The 27994-nt window shown below is 47.8% G+C and overlaps 1 protein-coding gene across 8 annotated transcripts in view; it reads left to right on the forward strand.

The window, feature by feature from the left end:
• The window catches only part of CELF3 (CUGBP Elav-like family member 3), a 35328-nt gene extending 7553 nt beyond the window's left edge, over nucleotides 1-27775 (forward strand). For 4 of the 8 annotated variants that reach the window (XM_081968105.1, XM_081968100.1, XM_081968104.1 and 1 more), the window contains 12 exons: nucleotides 1710-1792; nucleotides 12289-12337; nucleotides 12779-12907; nucleotides 14015-14094; nucleotides 15018-15161; nucleotides 15361-15493; nucleotides 15850-15999; nucleotides 17198-17305; nucleotides 17413-17508; nucleotides 18193-18336; nucleotides 19324-19466; nucleotides 24508-27771. In XM_081968105.1, the coding sequence (XP_081824231.1) occupies nucleotides 1710-1792; nucleotides 12289-12337; nucleotides 12779-12907; nucleotides 14015-14094; nucleotides 15018-15161; nucleotides 15361-15493; nucleotides 15850-15999; nucleotides 17198-17305; nucleotides 17413-17508; nucleotides 18193-18336; nucleotides 19324-19451 (1244 nt within the window). In that variant the 3' untranslated portion in view covers nucleotides 19452-19466; nucleotides 24508-27771. Of the gene's footprint in view, nucleotides 1-1709; nucleotides 1793-12288; nucleotides 12338-12778; nucleotides 12908-14014; nucleotides 14095-15017; nucleotides 15162-15360; nucleotides 15494-15849; nucleotides 16000-17197; nucleotides 17306-17412; nucleotides 17509-18192; nucleotides 18337-19323; nucleotides 19467-20647; nucleotides 20726-24507 lie in introns of all 8 variants that reach the window. The other 4 variants (XR_014176582.1, XM_081968101.1, XM_081968103.1 and 1 more) reach the window with 4 other exon arrangements.
• Nucleotides 27776-27994: the final 219 nt, after the last annotated feature.

Genomic DNA, 27994 nt, shown 5'->3' on the forward strand with positions numbered 1-27994 from the left:
TTTTCTGATTCCTTTCCTGTTGTAGGTGTGGGGCTTAACTGAGATGGGGGATCATTTTGACTTTGGGGTGCTGAGAGGGTCCCAAATGGCATCAAATGAGAGTCACCCCAAATTTGGGGATGGAGAGGAAGCCCATAAGAAGCCCCCAAATTCATTCATTCTTTCTTTCTCTCTCCATCTTTCTTTCTCTGTTTCTTTCGTTCTTTCTCTCTTTCTTTCTGTTACTGTTTCTCTTTCTTCTTCTTCTCCACCTCATCCTCCTTCTCCATCTCCTCCTTTCTTTTCTTCTTCCTTCTTCCTTATTTTTCCTTCTTTCTTCCTTCTCCCTTATTTTTCCCACTTCCACCTTCCTTTCTTCCTGTCTTCTTCCATCTTCTTTTCTTTTTTCTTCCTCATCCCATCTTCCCTTCTTCCCACTTCCTGTCTTCTTCTATCTTCCTTCTTCCTGACTTCTTTCTTCCTCCTCCCATCTTCCTTCCTTCTTCCGTCTTCCTTTTTCCTGTCTTCTTCCTTCCTCCTCCCTTCTTCCTTTGTTTCTTCCTCCCATCTTCCTTCCTCCTTTCTTCCTTTTTCATGTCTTCTTCCTTCTTCCTTTCTTCCTTTCTTTCTTCATCCTTCCTGTCTTCTTCCTTCCTCCTTCCATCTTCCTTCTTCCATCTTCCTTTCTTCCTTTTTCCTGTCTTCTTCTATCCTCCTCCCATCTTCCTTCTTCCTTTGTTTCTTCCTCCCATCTTCCTTCCTCCTTTCTTCCTTTTTCATGTCTTCTTCCTCCTCCCATCTTCCTTCTTCCTTTCTTTCTTCATCCTTCCTGTCTTCTTCTTTCCTCCTTCCATCTTCCTCCTCCTCCTGCATTTATTTGCAGAAAGAAATTCAGCGGGATGGGCAGAGGAGAAGGCCTCTCTTTTTTGCCCCGTGGCATCTTTTCCTGCTTTCAGCCCCCCACCCCCTCCCCCAGAAACCTCCCGCTGGCAGCTCGTAGGGGCTGAACTGCCGGAGCGTGAATGGCTTAGCTTTTCCACTTCGCTGCCCGTTGTGACAGGCAGAGGCTAAATATAGGCCCTGCGCCCAAGCGGAGGAAGAAATGGAGCATATTTTGCTGATGAAAAAAATTTTTGGGGAAAAAATAAATACGATAAAAATTAAAGATTGGCAGAGAAAGGGAGGTGGAATGGGCAGGCATCACGTCGAAAAAAACTTCTCTCTTTTTTTTTTTCCTCTCTCCCTCGGCCAGAGGGAGCCGAAGCGGATGGGCTTTGTAGTCCTGGGATGGCACAAATGTGCCCACTTCCACTCCCCGTGCCTCGAATTCCACGGAGCTGGAATGAAAGAAAAAATGCCTGGTGTATAAACCTGCAAATTAACAAGACGGCTTTCTAAACCTTGTTATTTCCAGCTGTAAAATATCTCTTCTCCCCCTCCGTCCCCCTGCCCCGAATTTGGTGATCTTTGCATCCCCCCCACATGCGTGGCACACGTTTAAAATTTGGACACGCGGCGAAGAACATCTACAATTTTACACCGTTGAAAGTTAGCAGCCCCTCTGCACGGGTCTTTGGGTTTTGAGTTTTGAATATCTGTTTGTTTGCCAATTTAGGGGGTCTTTCCCACGGGAATTTAGAGCTGGGAAACCAGTTTCAGGCTGGTTGCAAGGACTGGGTTTGGGAGCAAAATGGCGTGCCGTGTTTGAGCCTGTGTTTTGCCTCCTGCAGGATGCGCCTTCCTGACGTACTGCGCCCGGGAGTCCGCCCTCAAGGCCCAAAGCGCGCTGCATGAACAGAAGACGCTGCCAGGGGTAAGTCCAAGGGCGGTGCCCGCCTGCTGTGCCAGGGGGCCTTATCGCCCGTTGCCACCTGCAGCAGATGGCTTCGGTGGCAAAACACCGCCGGTGTAGGGAGTATACACACGAGCGTCGGTCCCGCTTGTTTGCCGATCTCTTTTCCATTGTTTGCAGAAGCCGGGTTTCTCCCCTGGATGATTTCAAACCCAAAATAATCTCCACTGGATTAGTCCAGTGTTAAAAAGGACGGTTCTTTTCGAATTCGCCGGCGTTTGGGTGGGCTCGGAGTGTTTTCTGGCTCTACTAGTAGACGGGGGGTATTGAGCCCAAGGTATATGACTTTCTTGCAAAGACCGTGGCCTTGCGATGCCATCTTCCTGGAGATTTGTGCCTCTCGTCTCAGCATTTGGGGCGGGGTCTCATCGTAGAAGTAGGGAAGGGGTTCCCCGCCCCACATTTGGTGTCAGCGGTGGGATCAGCCCTCCCGAGTCCCTAGGGAGAAACCGAATCCCGGGGATCCGTGTTCAAATCTTGGGAATTAAAAAAGGGGCTGTTTTATTTTAGGGGGAGGAGGACTCTGCCCATCGTGGCGATGTGTTTTCTTCTTTCTTTACAAGGGAACAGTTGTTGTTTTTATTTAAAGTTTTCAAATAAGTAGAACGTCACCCTGCGGTTAGCGTTATTAGCAGCTTATCTCCACCAAATATGACACCCCGAGTACAGAATTGGGAGAAAAACGAAAGGGTTTTAAAAGCCAGGTTTCTAGACCTCAGCGCTTTGAGCAGAGCCTGCAAGGAGAAGGGGGGGGGGAGAGGCTGGAGGGGGAGGGGAACATCCTCAGGCCTAAGCAGATTTGCTGCTTGTCCAAGGCATTAACTCTTGACTTAACCTCATTTGCTACGGGGGTGGGTGGGTGGTTGGGGATAAAATAGCCGGAGAGAGAGGAGGTCAGTCCTGCTGCCCCGTTGAGGAGAAAGGGATGGTTGTAAATAGGATTACGGAATCGGATCAGCCTTGGCCCTGCTCAGTGAAATCGGAGAGGTCAGGAGACCCTCGGAGGGAAGCCGGCATCTGCCCTGGCAGAGGGAGGGACGGTGGGGGGGGAGGGCTGGGCAGCAGGAAGAGGCCAGAAGGCCAGAATCTACCCGGGTTTAGGAAGGGCCCAAACCAGGCTTAATCCTGGCAAGAGATTCTGGGGAAATGGCCCGTATCGTCTCAGGGAGTGGGGGGGGGGGGGTTGAGCCTGCAGATGGAGGAGTAGGGGGTTTATTTTTTTATTATTTGGGGGATGGAGGGTGGGGGGGTTGTTCGAAAGTGCTTTGGCCAAAGACACAGCTCTTCTCTCCTTCTTTCCTTCCTTCTCTTTCTTTCCTTCTTTCTTTCTTTCCTTCTTTCCTTCCTTCTTTCCCTTTCCTTCTTTCCTTTCTTCTTTCCCTTTCCTTCCTTCTCTGTTCCTTCTTTATTTTCCTCCTTCCTTCCTCCTTTTGTACCCCCTTCCTTCCTTTCTTCTTTCTTTCCCTCTTTCCTTCCTTCCTTCTTTCTTTCCTTCGTTCTTTCTTTCCTTCCTTCTTTCCCTTTCCTTCCTTCCTTCTTTGTTCCTTCTTTCTTTCCCTCCTTTTGTACCCCCTTCCTTCCTTCCTTCTTTCTTTCCCTCTTTCCTTCCTTCCTTCTTTCTCTCCTTCCTTCCTCCCTCCCTCCCTCCACCTCCTTCCTTCCTTGCTTCCCCCTTTTGTACCCCCTTCTTCCTTCCTTCCTTCCTTCCTCACCATTTATCCTCCTTCCTTTCCAATCTCCCTTCCTTCCTTCTTTCCTTCCTTTCTTTTTCTTTCTTTCTTCCTTCCCCCCTCCTTTCTTCCCTTTCTCTTTCTGTCTTTCCTTCCTTCTTTCTCTCCCTTTCTTTCTTTCTTTCTTTCCTTCTTTTCTTTGCTTTCTTCTTCCTGGTGTTCAGGGAGACGCGTCTCCCTTCTTCCTCCCCGCCCCCCACTCTCCGGCCCACCTGCCCCTCCTCGGCTAGGCCTCCCTTCTGCTTACTCAGTTCCTCTGCCAGCTATTTGCCCAAGGAGGGGCCATGAAAAAGAGCAGGTGTTTTGCCAGCTGTCGCAGAGCTGCAAGCGTTTACCTGGCTTCCTGGCACCGCCTCCGGGGTTGAAGGGGGGGGCAGGATTTAAATTCACCTTTGGCTGCCTACGGGTAGAGGGACAGGGAGGAGGGGAGGGGGAAGGGAGAGGCTGCCTGCAAAAGGAAAATTGGGAAAAAATCAGAAAAAAAACACGGACCCATCGACACCAAACCACAGGCAGACGTTCTTCCCAAATTTCTTTCCTCAAAAATTGGGGTGCACAGGTCGAGCATCTTGTCTTATTTCTCCCTCCCCAGCCTCTGAAGGTAGACTGCTCTTCCATGCGGGGCTCCATTAAAATAGACCCTGATTGTATCCATGACTAAAAAAAATCATTGCATGGGACAATGCATATGGCTTAGAAGTTAAGATAAGTGCCTAGTATGTAGAAACTGCCCCTGTTCGAATCCCAGCAAGGGCATGGCCAGCCAATGAGAGCTAAATAGCTTGAAATAGATCTATACCGGTCTCCCTTCATTTATTTATCAGCACAAATGCAACGCAAATATATCTATGCTTCCCATTCCAAATACACACTGCAGACATAATAAAAGTTCCTAATCTTTCTATGTTTATCGGTGAACCCCAACGCCCCCCCTTAATTGGGCAGGAAATGGAGGGCGGGTTAAAACTAGCCAACTTGTGTGACGACTTCGAGGATCGGAAAATATTCCAGCAAGAACTCAGGGGTGGCCGTGTGGATGAGAAATGGAAATTTAGCAGAAGGCAGAGGAGTAACTCTGCAAATGCTGATTTATCCATGCCGTATCTTGGTCTCTTCCTCCTCTCCATCTCCTCCTTGTTCCTTCCTTCCTTCCTTCTTCTTCCTCCTTCTCCTTCCGTTCTCCTTCTCTTCTTTCTCCTCCTCCCCCTTCCTTCTCTTCTTTCTCCTCCTTCCCTTCTTCTCTTCTTTCTCCTCCTCCTCCTTCTCTGTCTCCTCCTTCCCTTCTTCTCTTCTTTCTCCTCCTCCTCCTTCTCCATCTCCTTCATTCTCTTCCCTTCTCCTCCTCCTGTCGCCTTCCTTCCTCCCTCCTCCTCCTCTTCCTCCATTTCCTGTCAGTTGCAACAATTAACCAGTGGAACTGCTTGCCACTAGAACCTGTGAGTGCTCCCTCAGTTGAGGCTTTCAGAAAGAGATTGGACAGCCATTTCTCTGAACCAGTATAGGGCCTCCTGCTTGAGCAGAGGGTTGGACTAGAAGACCTCCAAGGTCCCTTCCAGCTCTGTTATTCCATTATCCCCCTCCTCGCTGTAGCCCCTAACCCTGAAGGCTGGTTGCCCCCCACTCCTGGATCCCAGATGCCCCACAAACCACGGGTGCAAATCTGTACCCGCTCCCCCTCGACATGCGTGGAAACGCCGGGAGGGCAGAAGATCTGGAATTTGGTGGATTATCTCCAGATTTACTCTTGGGCAGGCCGAGCGACACGGCTGGACAGGGGAGGACGGGGGGGCAGGCAAAGCTGGATTAGGGAAGGGGGCATCTCTACCTTTTGATCTTCAGCCCCTTCCCCCTTCTTCCTCCCCCACCTCCAGGCGGGGCACAAGAAGGAGAAGAGGAGAGGCATGAAAAAATCCCAGCGTTTGCGCGGTGTTGCCGAAATTTTGGGGAGGGGGTTTCTCTGAGAAATCGATGCCAACGGGGGTTAGTTCTTGCTCCTTTTTTCGGGGTGGGTGGGAGATGTCTGCAGTAGAGCCCCCATATTCAGGACAAGTCTACCACTCCGTCTCCGAGGGAGGTAGATCTAAGAATCAGAACAGTTTTGCTCTGCGGGATTGTGAGTTGTGAAGCTGGGGGTATTTTTGTGTGATGGAAACACCCCCCACCCCAAGGAGCTGTCCTTGGTACTCAGGGGGGGAGTGAAAGCAGAGAGTATGGACGGGGGGGGGGGCAGAGTTGGACAAAGATTCATTTTTCAAGTTGTCTGTGGACTTGGCTCTTTGGCAGGTTTGTGTATCACGAATAAATACATCGCAAAGCTAAGACCCCCCCCAAGCCATTTTCCTCTTTGTTTTTTTTTTTTTAATTGAGATTTTAAAAGAAATAAAATTGAATTCAGATTTCTTTCCATGTGGGGAGGAGGGGGGGGAAATAAAGGGTCTTTCTGCCATGAGAAGAGAAGGAATTAGAGGAGAATAAGAGAGGAGAATTAGAGGAGAAGAGAAGGAAAGAGAAGAGAAGGAATTAGAGGAGAAGAGAAAAGAATAAGAGGAGAATTAGAGGAAAAGAGAAGAGAAGGAATTAGAGAAGAGAAGAAGAGAGAAGGAATTAGAGGAGAAGAGAAGGAATTAGAGGAGAAGAGAAAAGAATAAGAGAGGAGAATTAGAGGAAAAGCGAAGGAATTAGAGAAGAGAAGAGAAGAGAAGAAGAGAGAAGGAATTAGAGAAGAGGAGAGAAGGAATTAAGAGGAGAAGAAATTAGAGGAGAAGAGAAAAGAATAAGAGAAGGAATTAGAGGAAAAGAAAAGAAGAGAGAAGGAATTAGAGAAGAAGAGAAGAGAAGGAATTAGAGGAGAAGAGAATAACAAGAGTTGGAAGGGACCTTGGAGGTCTTCTAGTCCAACCCCATGCCCAGACAGGAAACCCTGCACCACTTCAGACAAATGCTTATCCAACATCTTCTTAAAAACCTCCAGTGTTGGACCATTCACAACTTCTGGATAGAAAAGAAAGAAGGGAAGGGAGAATGGGAATAGGAATAGAGCTGGAAGGGACCCCGGAGGTCTTCTAGTCCAACCCCCTGCTTTCAAGCAGGAGAAACCTCTGTACTGTTTCAGATAGCAAATCCAAACATCCTGGTGAGCCACGATTCATTCACACCTAAAAGCAGGAGTTAGCGCGCGCGGACACACTCACACAGGGCTTTCCCTCTTTCCGCCTCCCCCCCCCTTAAAAAAAGCATCGGGGGGGGGAACCAACACCTGCCCCCTCCCCCCATCTCTGAGAGCACTTGAGGTCCCCCTGCTCCAGATGGCAGAGCCCTTTTAAACCAGGTTCGTGAGGTAGCTAATCCTTGTCTAATCCCTCTCTAACTGCAGTTTCCATTTTCCTTAGTGGTTTGGAGACGGTTCAAGGTGGTTTTCAAACCCCCCCCCCAAAAAAAAACAGACAGGTGCAAACACACCTAGCCAGGCCTGCGAGCCTCCAAGGGGAGATGGGATGAAGCGTAAGGGACTAGGAACTTGATGGTTTTGCTTTGCAAACGAAAATAGGATGGATAGAAGGAAGGGAGGAGGAAATGAGAAGAAAGGGAAGAAGGGAGAGAAAGAGGAAGGGAGGAGAGAAAATGAGAAGAAATGAAGGAAAGAAGGGAGAGAGGGGAAGGGAGGAAAAGGAAGCGAACAAAGGGAAGGAGGAAGGAAGAGAAAGAGAGAGGGAGAGAGGAAGGAAGGAGAGAGGAAGGAAAGGAAGAGAGAGGAAGGAAGGAAGGAAAAGAAAATGAAAAGAGGGAGGGAGGGAGGAAGAAGAAAGAAAGAAAGAAAGAAAGAAAGAGAAAGAGGGAGAGAGAAAGGGAGGAAGGAAGGAAGGAGTGATTTATTTATGTTTGTGCTGATTAAAAGGGGTTAAACAGAGGCAGGAGGTTATTATGGTGTCATTCTAATGAAGAGAGAGAAAATCTATACATACACACATACACACACACACATACACACATATGTGTTGTATTTGTGCTGATAAATAATACCAGGGGTTGTAACACAAATAGATAGATGATAGATAGATAGATGATAGATAGATAGATAGATAGATAGATAGATAGATAGATAGATAGATAGATAGATAGATAGATAGATAGATAGATATGATAGATAGATAGATAGATAGATAGATAGATAGATAGATAGATGATAGATAGATAGATAGATAGATATGATAGATATAGATAGATAGATAGATAGATAGATAGATAGATAGATGATAGATAGATAGATAGATAGATAGATATGATAGATAGATAGATAGATAGATAGATAGATAGATAGATAGATAGATGATAGATAGATAGATAGATATGATAGATATGATAGATATAGATAGATAGATAGATAGATAGATAGATAGATAGATAGATAGATAGATAGATGATGATAGATAGATAGATATGATAGATATGATAGATATAGATAGATAGATAGATAGATAGATAGATAGATAGATAGATAGATGATAGATAGATAGATATGATAGATATGATAGATATAGATAGATAGATAGATAGATAGATAGATATGAGAGATATAGATAGATAGATAGATAGATAGATAGATAGATAGATAGATAGATAGATGATAGACAGACAGACAGACAGGCAGACAGACACAGACAGATAGATATATTTGTTTTCGTAGATTTTCACGGGTGTAGGTATGCTGGTTTTATTGTATTCAGGTCTTTTCCCGTGTAAGATTTATACACGGGAAATTTATATATATATAAACCCAACCCATCCAAAGTCCATTCTTTCTCCTTTCTCTCTCTCTCTCTCTCTCTCTCTCTGTCCCTCTTTCCCCGTTCTTCTTTTCTCTCTAACCTTCCCCTGTCTTCTTTCCTACGTTGTTTTTTTCCTCCCTCCCCCCCCCCCCCCAATTTGGTGAAAAACCCTTGAAGGGACCGGACCTCATGGGTTCAGCAGCCTCCAGGGCCTGCCCCAATTTAAACTCTGCAGAGATTTAAAAATAAATATATTCCGGGGGGAAAAGGCCTTGGAGAGAGAAAGGGGAGGAGGGGGAAGCTGGGGAGGAGGAGGAGGTGGGTGGGGGGGGGGTTTCAAGAGGATATTCTTTTTTTAAAAAAAAATCTGCTTCTGGTTGCTTTGCCAACAACTCAAACCCCCCCCCTCCTCCCGCCAACCCACAAAGGGCACAGCATTTCTTTTCTCTCTCTCCCCCCTCCCCTCCTCCCCAAATATCCCCCCTCCCCTTCGCTAAAGGCTCCTGGTCAGTGTTTATAGAGATAAGTGATGATGTCAGCACGGTTCCCATGGCAACCGGAAGGGATAAAGGAGAAATGAGTGAGTAGTTGCCATGGAGTATTTTCTCCAGTTGCCATAGAGACCGGGCCTGCTTCCTGGCTGCTCTTTTGAAGACCCCCCCCCTTCCCCAAAAATGTTTTTTTTTAAATTAACACAGTATTTTTTTCTCTCTCTCTCTCTCAAATGATGGGAAGGAAACAGCTTGTCCAAAGTTAAAACTATATATAATTTTTCTGCATAGATAGATAGATAGATAGATAGATAGATAGATAGATAGATAGATAGATAGATGATATATAGATAAATAGATAGATAGATGATAGATAGATAGATAGATAGATAGATAGATAGATAGATAGATAGATGATAGATAGATAGATAGATGATATATAGATAAATAGATAGATAGATGATAGATAGATAGATAGATAGATAGATAGATAGATAGATAGATAGATGATAGATAGATAGATAGATGATATATAGATAGATAGATAGATAGATAGATAGATAGATAGATAGATAGATAGATAGATAGATAGATGGAAGATAGATGATAGATAGATAGATAGATAGATAGATAGATAGATAGATAGATGATATATAGATAGATAGATAGATAGATAGATAGATAGATAGATAGGATAAATAGAAGATAGATAGATAGATAGATGATAGATAGATAGATAGATAGATAGATAGATAGATAGATGATATATAGATAGATAGATAGATAGATAGATAGATAGATAGATAGATAGATAGATAGATAGATGATATATATATATAGATAGATAGATAGATAGATAGATAGATAGATAGATAGATAGATAGATAGATGATAGATAGATAGATGGATGGAAGATAGATAGATAGATGATAGATAGATAGATAGATAGATAGATAGATAGATAGATAGATAGATAGATAGAAGATAGATAGATAGATAGATAGATAGATAGATAGATAGGATAAATAGAAGATAGATTGATAGATAGATAGATAGATGATAGATAGATAGATAGATAGATAGATAGATAGATATGATAGATAGATAGATAGATAGAGAGAGAGAGAGAGAGAGAGAGAGAGAGAGATGATAGATAGATAGAAGGAAATAGCTTGTCCAAAGTTAAGACTTTGTATAATTTTTCTGCTTTTATATATATATATAAATATTCCCTCCAGAGGTGAAGTTGTAATTTAATAGATTAGGGATGTAGTCTTTGCTAAAGTGGGTCCCTGCTTTTTTCCTTCCTTTTATTTTTCAATTTCGCATGAATGCAGCTGGCAAGATTGCAATGCTCCATTATTATTTTTAAACATTGTTGTTGTTGTTTTAAACCGCCTGGGCCTGCCTGGGCTTGACCGAGTGACCGTTCTCTTGATGAAGTTTGGGGAATAAAAGGAAGTAAATTCAGATTTTCCTCCAGGTCCTCCGTCTTCTTCTTCTTCTTCAGTGGCTTTTTTTCTATTTGCAAATTCAGATCGGGTGTTTGTTTGTTTGTTTGTTTTTAAATTGCAAAATCGGAAATAAATCAACTCCAATCAGAATAAATCAACTCAAACGTAACTTCCGAACAAAACAAAGCTTTCGTTGAATTTCTTCCCCCCCCCCCTCCACGGCCGTGCCTTTTGTGCTTATTATCGTATGATCCCGTATGAATTATATTCAAGCAGCTATTAGATTAAAGCAGATGAAAGGATATCAAAGAGAGGGAGGATTTCTCTCTCTCTCTCTCTCTCTCTTCCACCGTCAATCCTGCAAGCAGAAAGAAAGAGCGAGGGTGGAGTTTTTTTAAAAGAAAAAAGAAAAAAAGACAATTAAATAAGCTTGCTATTTCTCTGGAAGAATAATCATAACCATCACTATTGTTACCCAAAGAGACAGAAAAGGGAAAGCAGAAGATGATGCACTGGTCCTCTTAGCTGCTCCGGTTACTGTGGCAACAGGACATACATAACTTGGCAACTGGAGGCGGCCGGGGGGGTGCGGGGGGGGAGAGATAGAGGCTTCGGGCGCCATGGCAACTCCATCCCTGCCTCTTGAGCTGTGATAGGCAGGAGGGCATTTTGGGCATCCTCTCCTGGATGAAGGAGGCGGGCGAGGAAGATTCTGCACATCTGGCAACAGAAGTTGAACGAGTCCTTGGGAGTTTGGTGGATGGAGAGTTTTGCAATTTTGTTCCCCCCTCCCAAAGCTCAAGGGGGGGGGGACCCAGGCATTTTCAGGATTGGTAGGGATAAACTAAAGTTTTTTTTTTTTTTTAAGAATTTAAAGAGGGCCTTTATATCTGCACTTTGTTAAAATGGCTATACTGTATATTAAAAATAACTACAGAATAGTCTGCATTATGAATAACAGAATAGAATAACGGAGTTGGAAGGGACCTTGGAGGTCTTCTAGTCCAACCCCCTGCATAGGCAAGAAATCTTACACTTTTTCAGACAAATGGCTATCCAATCTCTTCTTTAAAAGTACATTACTGTTACTTTTATTATATTAATTTGTTTGATTCTTTTATTGGTTTTTAAATGTGGTTTTCAATTCTTGGGTGAATCCATGGGTGAATAATAATGGTAAAGGTTCTCCTCGCACATATTCTATTCTATTCCTATTTATTTTATTTTGTATTCTATTCTATTCTATTTTATTCTCTATTTCTATTCTTCTATTCTATTTCTATTCTATTCTATTCCTCCTCTTCCTTCTCATTCTATTCTATTCCTATTCTATTCCTATTTATTTTCTCTTCTATTCCTATATATTTTCTCTTCTTTTCTATTCTATTCCTATTTATATTCTATTCTACTCTACTCTACTCCTTATTCTATTCTATTCTATTCTTATTTATTTTCTCTTCTATTCCTATTTATTTTCTCTTCTCTTCTTTTCTCTTCTCTTCTATAGGAGAAGGAGGAATTCCTATGTATTTTCTCTTCTCTTCTTTTCTTTTCTATTCCTATTTATATTCTATTCCTATTTATATTCTATTCTATTCTACTCTACTCTACTCTATTCTTATTTATTAAATCAATTCACTGCCATCTCCCTGTCTAACAACTCTGGGCATCTTATCGTCTAGTAAAAGCCCAAATGTAAAAAAAGAAGAAAAAAAAGATTAGCACGAACAATAGTTTTGGGTGGCAAAGATGCCCACAACTCCCCAGCACAGCTGGTGTTGGCAATTTTGAAGGTGTTTTTCAAAGCCTCCAGAAAGCAACGCTTCGGGACAGTCCTCGTAGCATCTGCAAAGTCTTTTTTCAGTCTATTTTAGCTCCTCGAAACGAAACGAGGGGAAAAACAGCCACACAGTTGTTCTCTTAATAGTTGCTTCAATGGATCATTTGCAACACACACACACACACCCAAAAAAACCCTGACATTCTGGCCTTCAAATTCATTTCCTTCGCTTCCAGATGAATCGGCCGATCCAGGTGAAACCTGCAGACAGCGAAAGTCGCGGAGGTACGTTTTCCTTCTCTGTGTTTTTTTTTGGGGGGGGAAAGGGGGGATATGGACAGGCCCAATGCTCTGATTGGGGTTTGCAGGTTCTGCATTTACCCAAAGATTTTAATCTTTTGGGTTTCCGCAATTCTTCAAACCACGAAGCTTCGGGAGCACCAAGCTTCCTGCAGATCCTGCCAAATCTTTTACATTTTTATTTATTAGTATTTGTTAGCATTCGCACCCCGAAATTCCCAGTTGAAATTCCCAGTTGAAACACCAAGCTTCTTGCAGGTCCTGCCAAATCTTTTACATTTTTATTTATTAGCATTCGCACCCCGAAATTCCCAGTGGAAATGCTGGTCTGCCGGAGGGAGGGCAGGGTTGTTTTTCCTGGGGGGGGGCAGTTTGTCCTCTCTCTCTTTTTTTAAGCCACTTCCTGCCTCTATTTGTGTCTTCCAGAAGACAGGAAACTGTTTGTAGGGATGCTGGGCAAACAGCAGACGGACGAAGACGTGCGGAAGATGTTTGAGCCTTTCGGGACCATTGACGAATGCACAGTACTCCGAGGTCCAGATGGCACCAGCAAAGGTGAGCTGGCAGGGGGGCCGTGCCCCCCTCACACCCACACCGGCTCCAGGTTGAACCAGGGATTGTAAAGGAGGGTTGGGTCCAGCTTAGAAGTTGAAGCTGGGTGGACTTCAGCTCCCAGAATTCCATGCATGATGGCTGGGGGATTCTGGGAGTGGAAGTCCACCCCTCCACACCAATACGGGTGGGAGAGGTTGAGAAGAGCCTTAATTTTCTTTTGCAGCACAAAAAAAGATCTCTCCTTTTGCTTTGGGATTTGTTTCCCTTGTTGGAGAATCCTTTGTTTCCTGGTGTAGGGTTTCCTGCCTAAGCAAGGGGCTGGACTAGAAGACCTCCAAGGTCCCTTCCCACTCAGTTATTCTGTATTCTGAGCAGGGGATGGGATAGAAGACCTCCGAGGTCCCTTCCAACTCAGTTATTCTGTATTCTGAGCAGGGGGTGGGATAGAAGACCTCCGAGGCCCCTTCCAACTCTGTTCTTCTGTATTCTGAGCAGGGGGTGGGATAGATGACCTCCAAGGCCCCTTCCAACTCAGTTATTCTGTATTCTGAGCAGGGGGTGGACTAGAAGACCTCCAAGGCCCCTTCCAACTCTGTTCTTCTGTATTCTGAGCAGGGGGTGGGATAGAAGACCTCCGAGGCCCCTTCCAACTCTGTTCTTCTGTATTCTGAGCAGGGGGTGGACTAGAAGACCTCCAAGGCCCCTTCCAACTCTGTTCTTCTGTATTCTGAGCAGGGGGTGGGATAGATGACCTCCAAGGCCCCTTCCAACTCTGTTCTTCTGTATTCTGAGCAGGGGGTGGGATAGAAGACCTCCGAGGCCCCTTCCAACTCTGTTCTTCTGTATTCTGAGCAGGGGGTGGACTAGAAGACCTCCAAGGCCCCTTCCAACTCTGTTCTTCTGTATTCTGAGCAGGGGGTGGGATAGATGACCTCCGAGGCCCCTTCCAACTCTGTTCTTCTGTATTCTGAGCAGGGGGTGGACTAGAAGACCTCCGAGGTCCCTTCCAACTCAGTTATTCTGTATTCTGAGCAGGGGGTGGGATAGATGACCTCCGAGGCCCCTTCCAACTCTGTTATTCCCCCCCCCCCCGTTCTTCTCCGCTAGGCTGTGCCTTTGTGAAATTCCAAATGCACGCGGAAGCCCAGGCAGCCATCAGCACGTTGCATGGGAGTCGTACGTTGCCGGTGAGTTCCCCTGGCTGCTTTTCTTATTTGGGGGGGGGGGGGAGATGCTTTGGCTGGTTTGGAGTTCGAAACCGCTGCGGTCAGACGAGAGAAAAGCAGGGAGGTTTGGTGGTTATTTTCCCACCTGGACTCTGCTGCCCTCCTGTGGCCACAGCGCTCCATTGCAACGTCTCCACGTGGAGGGAGGGATGTGGAGGGAAAAGCTTGCCCGTCGATGGGATGGATGGAGGGAAGGAAGGAAGGCAAGGAGAAGGGAGGAGAGGGGAAAGGAAGGGAGGACAGAAGGGAGGGAGGGAGGAAATGGGAATGGAAGGAAGGAGGGAGGGAAGGCAAGGAGAAGGGAGGAGAGGGGAAAGGAAGGGAGGACAGAAGGGAGGGAGGGAGGAAATGGGAATGGAAGGAAGGAGGGAGGGAAGGCAAGGAGAAGGGAGGAGAGGGGAAAGGAAGGGAGGACAGAAGGGAGGGAGGGAGGAAATGGGAATGGAAGGAAGGAGGGAGGGAAGGCAAGGAGAAGGGAGGAGAGGAGGAGAAAAGGGAGGGAGGGAAAGAGGGAGCAAGGAGAGGGAAGGGAGGGGAAACGAAGAAAGGGTGGAAGGAAGGAAGGAAGGAAGAGATGAAATGGGAAGGAGGGAAGGAGCAGGAGGGAAGGAAGGAAGGTGAGAAGGAAAGAGATTGGTGAGGGGAAATGAATGGGAGGAAGGGAGGAAGGAAATGGGAAAGAGTGGAAGGAAGGAGCAGGAAGGAGGGAAAGAAGGAAGGCAAGGAGAAGGGAGGAGATTGGAGGGAAAAGGGAAGAAGGAAGGAAGGAAGGAATAGAGGGGAAGAGGGAGGGGAGGGAGGGAGGAGAGGGAGCCCAGTCTGGGGTCTCCCCTGCCCAGCACTTCCCAACCTCCCCCCCTCCCTTCCCCCCCCCCCCCCCCCAGGGCGCCTCTTCCAGCCTGGTGGTGAAGTTTGCAGACACGGAGAAGGAGCGGGGGCTCAGGCGGATGCAGCAGGTGGCCAACCAACTGGGCATGTTCAGCCCCATCGCGCTGCAGTTCGGAGCGTACAGCGCCTACACTCAGGCAGTAAGGCGGGGTTAAGGGTCCTCCTGCTAACCCCCCACCCCCACCCCCAGCCTCCCAGGTGTGGGGCAGGGCAGAAACACAAGTGGGGGGGGGGTCTGAGCTCGGCTCTGGGGGGTCCAAGAAGGGTGGGGGGGAGTGAGGAAATGGGGAGGGGTCTTTGAGGCTTCAGGGCTTCCTCTGCCTCCCCCCCCCCCCCCAGCTCATGCACCAGCAAGCTGCCCTGGTCGCCGCTCACTCGGCCTACCTCAACCCCATGGCGGCCGTACAGATGCAACAGATGGCTACCCTGGCCCCCAACGGGCTCATCGCCACGCCCATCACCCCCTCCTCAGGTAAGGAGGGCAGAGACTCCCCTCCCCCCCCTCGTCCTGGCTCTTCCTTCCTAGAGGGGGGGGCTCCATCCCCCACGCTCCAAAGAGCAAACCCCCTCCCTCCCCGGCTTCTAAATGGGGTCCCTTGCTCCCCCGGGGGGCCCAATGGACCCCTCCACAACCCTTCCTCCCGGGGAAGCCGATGGGAGTCTGGAACTTTGGCGCGTTGAGTCCCGCAAGGGGGAGGAGGCAGCTGCAGGACGCATATTGGAATTGGTTGCAGACCTGGGTTAGGGTAGGGGGCTGCGGGAGAGAGGCCTCCCCCCTGCAGCTCCCGGGTTGGGGGGTCTCCCTCACTTCCTCCCCCCTCCCTGCAGGAAGCAGCACTCCGCCCACCCTGGCGGCCACCCCAGTCTCTGCCATTCCAGCCACTCTCAGCGTCAACGGCTACAGCCCGGTCCCTACGCAGAGCACGGGGCAGCCGGCCTCCGAGGGCCTCTACACCAACGGGGTCCACCCCTTCCCAGGTACCTCTGCCCACCCACCCCGCCCCTCCGGCCCCTCCCTCCCTCCCGGCGTTCCCATGTTTTGCTCTCACTTCCCAGAGTCTCCGGTTTTAGCCCGAGTTAGTTAGATTTCTCACTCACCCTAGGGTTGGATGGATGTGAGGGGTAGAACCTGAACCCAGAGCCTTGTTGGGGTCTTTCCTGAGGCAGGAAGAGGACCCAATAAAGAGAGTTTGTTTATCCTGCTGTGATTTGGGGGTTGGGTGGGAAGAGGGGGTCACCATTCCCGAGAGCTTGAAGATGGGTGGACTTCGATTCCCAGAATTCCCCAGCCAGAGTGTGTCAAGATGCATGGACTACAAGTCCCAGAAGCCCCCAGACAGGGTGCTTTATGATGCATGGACTTCAATTCCCAGAATTCCCCTGCCAGAGTGTGTCACGATGCATGGACTACAAGTCCCAGAAGCGCCCAGACGGTGCTTTATGATGCAGGGACTTCAATTCCCAGAATTCCCCAGGGAGCCTGCTTTGAAACGAGTGGACTTCAACTCCCAGAATTCCTTAGCCAGGGTGTTGCAAGATGTAGGGACTACAAGTCCCAGAAGCCCCCAGCCAGAGTGCTTTATGATGCATGGACTTCAATTCCCAGAATTCCCCAGCCAGAATGTGTCAAGATGCATGGACTACAAGTCCCAGAAGTCCCTGGTCAGCAGGCTTTATGGTGTATGGACCACAAATCCCAGAATTCTCCAGGGAGCCTGCTTTGAAACGAGTGGACTTCAACTCCCAGAATTCCACACCTGAATGGCCTGCACGCTACGGGATTCTGGGAGTTGTAGTCCGAGCGGCTGAAGGTCAGAAAACCCCGGATTAAACCCATTTTAATCCCGGATTTAACCCCGGATTAAAGGAAGGCTCTCTTGTCACCAGGATTAAGCCCCCACCCCCCCACCCCCCAAGTTCAGGTCCTTGAAGCTCAAAAGAAGAGCTTTTTAAGACGATTGAGGATAATCTTGGCGAAGGAAACATTGAAGAGAGGCCTAGTCTAAAACTTCAAGCCTATTTGAGCCTCCCTGTTCCAAGGCAGTCTACCTCGGACGCTCAGAAGTGGGGCTTTGAGAAAAGCGAAGCGCGCGGTGGCCTCCCCCAGAGGCACCTGGGTGATTCTTCCTTGTGGGGGCAGTGGGGGGGGAGGGAGCCCACCACAACTCTCTTTAAGTGTGTGTTGTCTTCCCGTCTCCCCCCACCCCCAATGCCACAGCACAGAGCTCGGCCGCCCCTGTGGATCCCTTACAACAGGCTTACGCTGGGATGCAACATTACACAGGTGAGGACAGGTACCCAGGCAGGTACGCCGTTGTCTCCCCCCTCCAGCTCTGGAGACGCCTCCTCCCCCCTCCTCCAAAAGCTGACTCCCACGGCTTCCTCCCACAGCTGCCTATCCAACAGCCTACGGACTCGTCAGCACCGCCTTTCCCCAGCAGCCCGCTGCCATCATCACCCAGCAGGCACCCCCCCAGCAGAGAGAAGGTAAGGTTGGAGAGCCCACCCGACTCCTCCCCAGATCAAACCAGGGCTCATCCCAGCTGCAAGGCGGCAACTAAGAAGCAGGAATGATCATGTTGGAGCTGCAATAACCGTGGGAACCCCTAGAGGGCAGCAGAAGGGGAGGTTTTACTTCCCCCTGGTGGAGATCTGGATTATTATTATTATTTTTAACACAGAGTTAAATTTAACGCTCAAATTTAGCACCTTGGCTGCAATAACCTTGGGAAACCACTAGAGGGCGGTCGAAGGGGAGGTTTTGCTTCCCCCTGGTGGAGATCTGGAGTATTATTATTATTATTATTATTATTATTATTATTATTATTATTATTATTATTATTATTATGTTTAATCATGCCGGCCACATGACCCCGGAGACGTCTTCGGACAGCGCTGGCTCTTCGGCTTTGAAACGGGGATGAGCACCGCCCCCTAGAGTCGGGAACGACTAAGACATGTGTGCAAGGGGAACCTTTTCCTTTTAACCTAGTTACAGCTGGCATTTTAGGGCACCACCCGGGGAGGAGACAAGAGGAGAATTGTTGGCAAGCGAAACAGAAATAAAAATATCTTTTTCGCAACTTGGTTTGCAAAAGACTGATGAAGTTGCGCCGGGAACATTTCGCAACTGCCCCGTCCCTTCCCGACAATTTGCTCTTCTTCTCCCAGGTCCTGAAGGTTGCAACATTTTCATCTATCACTTGCCACAAGAATTCACCGATTCGGAGATCTTGCAGATGTTCCTCCCCTTCGGGAACGTCATTTCGGCCAAAGTTTTCGTCGACCGAGCGACCAATCAGAGTAAATGTTTCGGTAAGGAATGTCCTCCAACCTAAGGGGTCTCCAAACCTTGCAACTTTAAGGCTTGTGGACTTCAACTCCCAGAATTCCTCAGCCAGCTTTGCTGCCTGAGGGACTCTGGGAGCTGAAGTCCATAAGCAAAGCTGGCTGAGGGACTCTGGGAGTTGAAGTCCACGAGCCTTGAAGTGGCCACAGTTGGAGACCTCTGCTCCAAAGGGTAGTTTGAGCCCAGAAGTCTCTACCGTCTTTCCTTCCTTGGTCCAAAGGAATGGCCATTAAGTGTGTTGTTTGTGGAGCTGGCCGCAGATTCGGACAGTGAGGAGGTTGGGGAGGAACCTGGGCCAGTCCTGGAGTCTGGGGAAGGCTCTGAGGAGGCCTCTGTGTCGGAGGCAGAGAGGGGGCCAGGGCCGTCTGACAGTTATCAGCTGCCTTCGAAGTCAGACATCAGTGAGGCAGAAGAACAGCTGGAGCCTGTTCCCAGTGTGCGCATGAGCAGAGCTGCCAGATGAAGGGAACGGCTAAAGAACAGGGGTCGACTTGGGAGTAAAGCCACAGGTGGACGATGAGTGGCCCCTCCCAGAGGAAATAAAAGAGGAGCGACTGGGGAGTGGAGTTTGCAGGAGACCATTAGTTCGCTTAATTGGTTCGTGAGTCTCCAAGACTTGCCTAGTTCTGCAGATCTCGGTCTGGCAGCTCTCCAAGCCAGATAAGGTCTGTGACCGTAAATCCTCCCTTGAAAGACTTTGCTGGATGTGATTGGGCAGAATTCACAGCCAATGAATAAACGGGGTTTTTGTCGGGACCAGGAGTTGGCTTCGGGGTCTCGGGAAGCCTCCGTCGGAACAAATCATGCCCTAGATTCCACTTCTTGAATGGTCTTCCTGCCCCGTCTTGAGAAATACACCCGGGGGGGGGGGGGGGAGCCTCCATTGTGGGGTCTCAGCATGGCCCCTTGCCCTTCTCTTTCTCCTCCTCCCCCTCCCTCTCTCTCCCCCGCAGGATTCGTGAGTTTTGACAATCCCGCCAGCGCGCAAGCCGCCATCCAAGCCATGAACGGCTTCCAGATCGGAATGAAACGGTTGAAGGTGCAATTGAAACGCCCCAAAGATGCCAACCGGCCGTATTGAGCTTCTCCCTGTCAGGTGGGTCCTCAGCTAACCGTGGAAAACTCGAACTGGGGTCTCAGCTTTCTTGCGGGTTCTGTACTGAAGGACCTTTCTGAACCTCCCTTGCTCCTCAAAATCTATAGGGAGGGAAAGACGAGCCAGCTCAGGCGAGTAATTAGAGGTAGTCCTCGTTTAGCAGCGGCCTCATTTCGTGGCCGTTCGCAGGTCCCTCAAAAGCCATCAAAAGGTCAGGCCAAAAATTTGCAGGGAGTCTTCGCTGCTTACAAGCAGGCATTTTAACGACTGTCCGGAGCTTGAGCGGCCCTGAAAAAAAAGGGACTTAGGATCAGTCCTCACCCTTAGGACCGCAGCGGCGTCCCGACTGTCGTGGGAAACAAAATTTAGTGCTTTTGGGAATGTATTTACGACGGTTGCAACGTCCCCAGGGGGTCGCTATTTTCGACCTTCCGACAAACAGTCAATGGGGGATGCCAGGTCCGTTTAACAACTGCAGTGTTTCACTTAACGATCGCAGCAGTAAAGATCGTGAAACGGCTGAATAGCCACTTGGCTTGAGGGTGGACATTCTGGCACCAATTGTCATAAATGGAGGACGTCTCCATGGTCACGTGGCCGGCATGACTCAACGCCGAAGGCGCACGGAATGCTGTTCCCTTCCCACCAAAGGGGGTCCCTGTTTTTCTACTCGCATTTTTACGTGTTTTCGAACTGCTCGGTTGGCAGAAGCTGGGACAAGTCCCGGGAGCTCACTCGGTTACTCGGCGCTCGGGATTCGAACCGCCGAACGGCCGATCTTTCTTGATCGACACGCTTAGCGTCTTAGCCACTTACCCCCTTGCAATATTGACCCCGTGTCCCCCTCCCACCCCCCGGCCCCTAAAGTTGGGGGCTGACCCTTTAACATGTTTTTAACCTCAAACATTCCTTGTCTCTCTAAATGTTTAAGCAGCTGCGTCATTTTCTTTGGATAAATGTCTTTTTTTTAAATAAAAAATAAGTCATCTCGTTCGGAAATAAAAAATGAAACTTTAGAAAAGAAAAGAAAAGAAAAGAAGGGTGGGTGGGTGGGAGAATTATATTAATTTTGTCTAGCAAAAAAGGCATTTTTTTTTTTAAAAAAAAGGAAGAAAACCAAATTCCCCCCTTTTCTCTCTCTGCTGTCCGAAAACTCCACAATCCCGCCCTCCCTTCGGCAGGGGGCCAATCATATCTTGAGACGACTCTGTTGCTAAGCCACCCTTCGTTGTCGCGGGAGACCTAGCTCCGCCCCCCTTGTAAGTTGCATCCTTTGGAATGAACAGAAACTAAAAGTTGGTTGTCTTCCTTCCTCCTCCTCCTCCTCCTCCTCCTCTTCTTATTCCTCCTCTGATTTGGACCTGGCCTCGTTGCGAATCCGAGTTGCACATTTTTAGTTTAGTTTTATTTTGTTTTGCATGACACAATAGTCTTTCTTTGGATGTGCTGTGAGTTTCTGGTTTGTAGTTTCTCGTTTGGTGAAGTGCTGTTTCCTCTCTCTTTTCTTTCTTTCTCTTTCTTTCTTCCTCTCTTTTTCTCTTTCTCTCCCTGCTTCTTTCTCTTACTCTCTCTTTCTCTTACTCTGTTTCTCTTTTTCTTTCTTTCTATCTCTTACTCTTTTTCTCTCTCTTTCTCTTAGGGTTTCTCTTTCACTTTCTTTCACTTTCTTTTTTCTCTTTCTTTTTCTCTTTCTTACTCTTTCTCTTTCTCTTACTCTTTCTTACTCTGTTTTTCTTTCTCCCTTTCTCTTTCTCTCTTTCTTTTGCTTTCTCTTTGTCTTTCTCTTTTTCTCTTTCTCTCTCTCTCTCTTACTCTCTCTTTCTTACTCTCTTAATCCCTTTTTTCTTTCTCTGTTTCTCTCTCTTTTTTCTCTTTCTCTCTTTTTCTTACCCTCTTAATCCCTTTCTTTCTTTCTCATACTGTTTCTCTCTTTCTTTCTCTTTTTCTCTTTCTTACTCTCTCTGTCTCTTTTTCTTTTTCTCTTTTTCTTACTCTCTCTTTCTCCCTTTCTCTTTCTCTCTTTTTTTCTTTCTCTCTCTCTCTCTCTTTCTCCCTCTCTTTCCCTTCTCTCTCCCTCTCCCTCTCTTTCTCTGCTTCCTGACCAAGCGTGCATGCAAAGCAACATTTGCAACTTACATGCACCCAGGGGTTCTATGACAACTCTCCACGGCCAACTCACCGTGGGAAAACTCGCTGCAGGAAAAGAGTTACCCACATACCTACCTATATATAAAACAGTGGAATAGAATCTTTAAAGAAAGGATGCCAAAGGAATGACGGAAATTAAAACAATGTTTTAGAATCATTTCAAAGAATTAAATTTCATGGTGGAATTGGCCCGTGGCTCCTTCTCTTGCGGCGAGTCGGCCGTACCCCAAACCGTCCCTCTGATCTCCCAGCAGACACAAAGAGAACTCCGATTCCTCTTGCAAATGAGTTTGGTGCAAATTTGCACCTGTCAAAAGTTGTATAGACATATGCCTGACATCCTTCCCCTTCCTTCCTCCGCACTTCGTGTCTTCTCACTCTGTGAAATGCCGTTGTGGTTGTCACCGTCCACCCTCCTGGGCTGGGTTTTTCCTGCCGTTTTCTCGCCTGTGCTGTATTTTGCTCATCTGGATGGTGGTTGTTTTTTCGTTTGTTCCTGCATGTCGGTTATGTGATGCTCCGTGACCCCGTGTGCAAATCTCTGGCGGCTTTTTCGTTCCTCCCCCCTCCCTCTTCCCAGCCCTGTCTCCTTCTTCTTCTCCTTCTTTTTCTTCTCCCTTTGCTCCGCCGAGATCCTGCGGTACCCTCAGGCTGGGATCCGGGGGTTCTAAATTCCAAATTCAGGCTGTGTGAACGTTGAGAGACGAACTTTACCCTCTCGGCTTTCCTGTGCAAAAGCTTCCTGTCAGGGAATGAGGATTTCATAGCTGCCAGCTGACGTAAGGTTGTAAGGCAACTAATGGTGGAATTTCTAAATTGGAACGAACCGAGTAATTGTGGCCGTGAGTGGATTTAATACTTCTCAGCCGATTTCGAAGAGAAGTCAGGAAGAGACTCTCCCCCCCCCCAAAAAAAAATCAGCCTTAAAAAGGGGTCTTTTCAGAATCAAAGATTCTGGTTTAAAGGCCAGACAGCTGCGAAGGGTGTCAGTTTGCTTTGTGCGCAAAAGGGACGGCTAAAACCAAGTTGCTAGTACACATTGAGAGGCCCACTGGCCAGGAATTTGGTGAATTCAAAAAGGGTGGAGTCTTGGATCCAACAGGCTGCGTCCAAAATGCAGCGGTCTCCGGGATGGAACTTCTGAAGGAGGGAAACCAATTCTGGGGGAGCTCGGCTTGCAATTTCTTCTACCCCCCCCCCCCCGCCCCCATCTTCCCCAGCACTTCATTCTGGGATGCATGGAACTCTTATGTCTGTCTTCTCTCGCCCTTTGGGGGTCCCTGTGGGAGCCGCCCACCTCCCTCTCAGCCTCCATCTTCAAGTGGGATCCCCCCGCACCAGGAAATCCAGCCAAGAAAGTCTTATCTGAAGGCCTCCTATCTCACCCACCTCTTCTCTCTTTCTCTCTCTCCATCTCTTTTGCCTCCATCTGTCCCTTTCTCTTTCTCTGTTTCTATCTCTTTGGTCTCCATCTGTCTCTGTCTCTGTTTCTCTTTTGTGTCCATCTATCCCTTTCTCTTTCTCTCTCTGTTCCTCTCTTTCTCTTTTGTCTCCATCCATCCCTTTGCTCTTTCTCTCTTTCTGTCTGTCTGTGTCTCTTTCCTCTCTTTTTCTCTGTATCTCTCTGTGTGTCTTTCTATCTTTGTCTGTCTCTCTGTCTCTATCTTTCTATCTCTTTCTGTCTTTCTAGCTCTTTGTGTGTGTGTCTCTCTCTGTCTTTCTATCTCTCTCTTTCTGTCTTTCTACCTTTGTCTGTCTCTCTGTCTCTCTATCTCTTTCTGTCTTTCTCTTTCTCTCTCTCTCTCTCTGTCCTTCTATCTCTCTCTCTCTCTCTGTCCTTCTATCTCTCTCCTCCTTGTTTGTTGTCATCTTTGTCGTGGCCGTTGTTGTTGTGGGTGTCTCCTGTGTCTTGTTCCTCTCTGTACTTGTCAGTGTGTTTGTGTGTGTGTGTGTGTGTGTGTGTCCGTTTGTGTTTGTGGTGATGTGGCGTCATCTGGATGAGGAGCTCCACAAGGCAGTTCTCGGGAAGCGTGGTGGCTTTGAGTTTCTTCTGACGCCCGGACTCTGCTCACAGGGTCATCCCACCCACCCATTTTGTGCAGGGTTTTTTAATTTTTGTGGTTTATTTTTGGTTTGCAATATTTTTCTGACGGCAGGGAAGCCCAGAGGTCATTAAGACTGCGTCTCTCTCTCTCTCTCTCTCTCTCTTCCCTTTCACGAGTCCTAGCTGCTAGCCATGATGGTGGTTTAAGTAGACAGAGCAAATGAGCACAGCCTCCAATGTCCCACCGAAACCTAGTTTAATAGTAAACCTAGTTTATTTAAGGAAAATCAAGCCACTTTGGCCAAACGAAGCAACTTTTGATCCTTCCTGGCACCAAAGGAGAGAGAGGGAGAGAGAGACTGGCAAGTTGAAACAGGTCCTGAGCAATGCCCAGTTCTCAGCCACCTTGGCTTTCTCTTTTAGGCACTCCTGGAGGGATGCCAAGATGGTTATTTCTTGGCCACGGTCCTTGCATTTTAGAGGCCTGGCTGCTGGGATCTGGGGGGGGGGGGGAGGAGCAGGAGACCAGGGGGACAATTGGCAGCAAGGTACCAGTAACAGTGTTGGAAGTGACCTTGTAGGTCATTTAGTCCAACCCTCTGTTCAAGCAGGAGACCCATACTAGGGATTCGAACCGCCAACCTTTCTGATTGGCAAGCTCAGCTCTGGGCCAAGACAGAAAGGAAGGAGGGAGTGGGTTTGGGAGGCAGGTGGGAACCCAAGATCCCAGCTAGACGGGCCTCCCTGCATGTCCTTGGCCTCCACGCCTTCCCAGTCTCTGTAATCTAGCGGAGAAGCCAAGAAGGGCAAAGATCTAAGGTAGCTTCCGTTCTCCTCTCTCCTCTCTAGGTCTGGAGCTCAAAGTAGGAGCCATCTCCGCTTGACCTTTGTCGCCCACTCTAAGACGGCCCAGCTTCCTTCTTCTCTCTGCTCTTCTTCTTCTTCCTCCTCGTCATCCATCTCCTAGAAAAAATGGCTTCTTCTGGCCATCGGTCACTTTCCTCATTGACTTGACCCTGTTGGCCATCAAGACGTCTTCAAGGATGGAGTTCCACCAGACCAGCTTCTTCTCCAGCTGCCTCCTCTCCAGCGTGGGGACCCATGGCTCTCTCTCCTTTAGGTCCAACCAAGGGATGCCAGGTTGGGAACGGGGGGGGGGGGGAGAACTGTCTCAAGAAAGTCCATTCTTGGTCAACGGTGGAAAACGATGGAGACTTGGAAAGAAGTAGGACGTTGATTTTTGGGTGGATTTGAGGTGGACTTACTCGAGACGGGTGGATTCAGGATCAGAAGGCAGCCACTTTTGGGGAGGGGGGGGGGCTCATCCTCACAGCATCTCCCCCTCCCCACTTTCCACGACATCTTCTTGCAGGCATTGGTGAAGGTTAGGTTGACGTCAACGGTCCAAGCCAAAATTCAGCTACCTCTAACTTTGTACATCTCAACTACGCGAGGGTCCATGCTCCCTCACCTACACCACGCTAGCCACAGTCGATGGGTATTGTAGTCCTGGAGGTCTGAGAAAAAGCACAGCTTTCCCTGATCTGCTTTCTAAACTCCCCGAAAATGGATTATTGAAACGATAAGTTGATGCTCGTCAAAGAGGAATTTCCGACCCAATAACTAGAGAAGGAAATTTCTCCCCCTCAACTCCTCCTGGGAGGAAGTGGAGGAATTTGGAATATTACTTGCCAATAATGTCAATCATGTTTGACGTTAATTACCTATATTTTTTTATCTCTTCCCCACAGCCCCCTTATCTGATTATTTTCTGGATTTGGGGCATGCTTGCTTCCAAAATTTTGGAAAAAAAGGTGAATTTTGGAAGTTTGAAAGCTGACATTATCATTTCCCCCTCTCCGCTGCAGAGAAGCGATGGGGAAGATCGGGTGGACCCGATTCAGGGATGCGACGGGCAGCCACAGTTTGAAAATCAAACCACGATGGCTTTGTTCTGAAAGTTTAAGTTTCCTGCAGTGAGGGAGAGGCAGACAAGCTTCTGATTAAATCAGAGTTTCTCAACAGTCACAGGTAGCAGATGGGTGGACTACAACTCCCAGGATTCCCCCGTCTTCAAACTTGCCAAGATTGGGAAACATTGCATCCGACTCTAATGGCCTTTGGGTGGGTGGATGGGGGGGATTGAGAAAAAGGAAGGAGTCCCAATGGGGGGGAGGGGGCTCGTGTTTTTGGAAACAACCCCCCCCCCCAACAAAACATCGTAACCCTAACTTTCCACGCTCCCCTAAATTCAGGTGCAGAGGCAAAGGATGACCTTGGCTTTCTAGAAGGAATGTTGTTATGGCTACATATCATCTAACTAACTCCCATTTTTCCCACCATAGAAAAGGCATAGTAGAATAATAGAAAGTTGTGGCAGGCCAAAGACTCCAAAGAAAAGATGGCTGCAGGCCTGACAAGGAAATGAATCTTGCACCCCGGTTTCAAACAACTAAACTTGCGAACTTTTCCCACCCCTGGGGTTTTGTGAGGATTGGGAGACAGACGAACGAGGGAATTTGAGAAGGGGGTGAGTGGGAAGGAAGGTGGATAGAATTAGTGTGGCTGCCCCTGTCCCCAAGTTGGAAAATAACACACACACACACACACACACAAACACAATTTCAAAGTGGCCGGAGGTTATTTTGGCTTCATCGGACAAGCCACCGCTTCCGAGACTGGCGAGATCTGGATTGAAGCGGGAGCAGGGGATCACCTGGGAATCAGGCCTTACGGTGGCCCAGACCCTCTCAGGGTTGTGAACCTTAAAGGACTACACAGCTCATCGTCCACCGCTACTTCCCAAGCTCCAAGAAACCAAGAGAGACAATCCTGGAACTGCAAAAAAAAAAAAAAAAATATCTGGATTTCTCTCCACCCTTCCTTCCAAAAAATATTTTCTTTTCTTCCCATTCCTTTCGCGGCCGTATCTGCAGCCAAAAATTCCGGTGAAGCAGCAGCCCGGTGTACGGAACAAAAGAACGGTTCAATTTCCTCCCCCCCCCCCCCTTCGTATGGACGGACGGATGCTTCTTTTTTAAATAAAAAATAGACAAAAATAAAAAAATAAAAACCAAAGGGAGAGAGAATGAAGGAAAAAAAATTAAGGGGAGGGGGAAGTGAAGTCCTGCCCATAATGCAAAACCTGAGCGAGGATTGGACGATCTCCTGCTTGTCAAGACTCCGTCGTAAAATTTAGGCAAAACTTTGGGTGCGTGAAGACAGATCGGGCGTGGCCGGGTTGCCAATCGGTTTCAGAAGACTCTCTGTGTGTGGTGGAGGGGGGGGTCTCCATTGCATCACGACCGAACTCTTCCCCCCCTCCCTCCCTTCTTCTCAACCCCCTAATCCGCAGCTCTCTTGACCCAAAAGAAACGTCGCTCCCCACTTTCTGGAATAGCTCAGTGCACGTACAAAAATTATACCTAAGGAGTACAATCGGATTTCTGCCCCTCCCGGGGAAGCGAGTTTCACCCGCAACGTTTGTCTTCTTAACGCCTCCGAAACATGGAAGGTCCCCCACCTTTAAAAAAGAGGGGGGGAAACCGCCAGAAAGAGCAGAAAAAAATATGTTTACAGTCTCTTTTGCTGATCCAGTAATTGTAAATAATTCCATTGCGATTTAGCGGCAATTAATATTTTTGGGTGGGTGGGAAGGGGTTTTTCGATCCTTCGGTCTTCTCCTTGTTTCTGATCTTAGAAGAGTTTCAAAACTTTTTCTTCTTTCGTTCTCTCTCTCGCACACACTCATTCTCTCTATCCCTCCCTCCCTCTTTCTTTCACTCCTTCATCTCTCTTTCTCTCTGTCTCTTCTTTCTCTCTGTCTCTCTCTCTCTAGTTGGGTCTCCCTGTTCTCCCCCCCCCCCTTTTCCTTCCTTCGGTTATTTCACTTGGGATGGGGAGGTGGGTTTAATAGTGACTTTGTTTAGAAGGACCAAGGGAAAAAGGGGGTACAAAGAATTTTAAAAAAGGGGGGGACGGTGATTTTCAGACAATATCAAGGCTTAAATTATTGATTATTTATTGCTGTTTACTTTGAATAATTTATTTTTCTTTTTCTGTTTCAATAAAATAAGCGAAAAACTAGAATGAGATGATCTGCCCTTTGGCTCGTAAGAGTGAGATAGTGAGGATATGAGCCACTGTGTGGTCATTAAGTGAATCCTGCGCTGACTTTCCTTGCCGGAAGCCGGCTGGGGGAAGGTCGGGAATGGCGATCACATGATCCCCCAGTAGCATCGAGGGCTTAGGATCAATGTTCCCTCTAAGTTGTCCGCCTGCGCATATAGCATGACAACACTGCGCGGCAGTTGCCGGTTCCCAGGACAATAAGGCT

This window comes from Natrix helvetica, assembly GCF_964273705.1.
Source record: "Natrix helvetica genome assembly, chromosome: 16".
Taxonomy (NCBI): Eukaryota; Metazoa; Chordata; class Lepidosauria; order Squamata; family Natricidae; genus Natrix; species Natrix helvetica.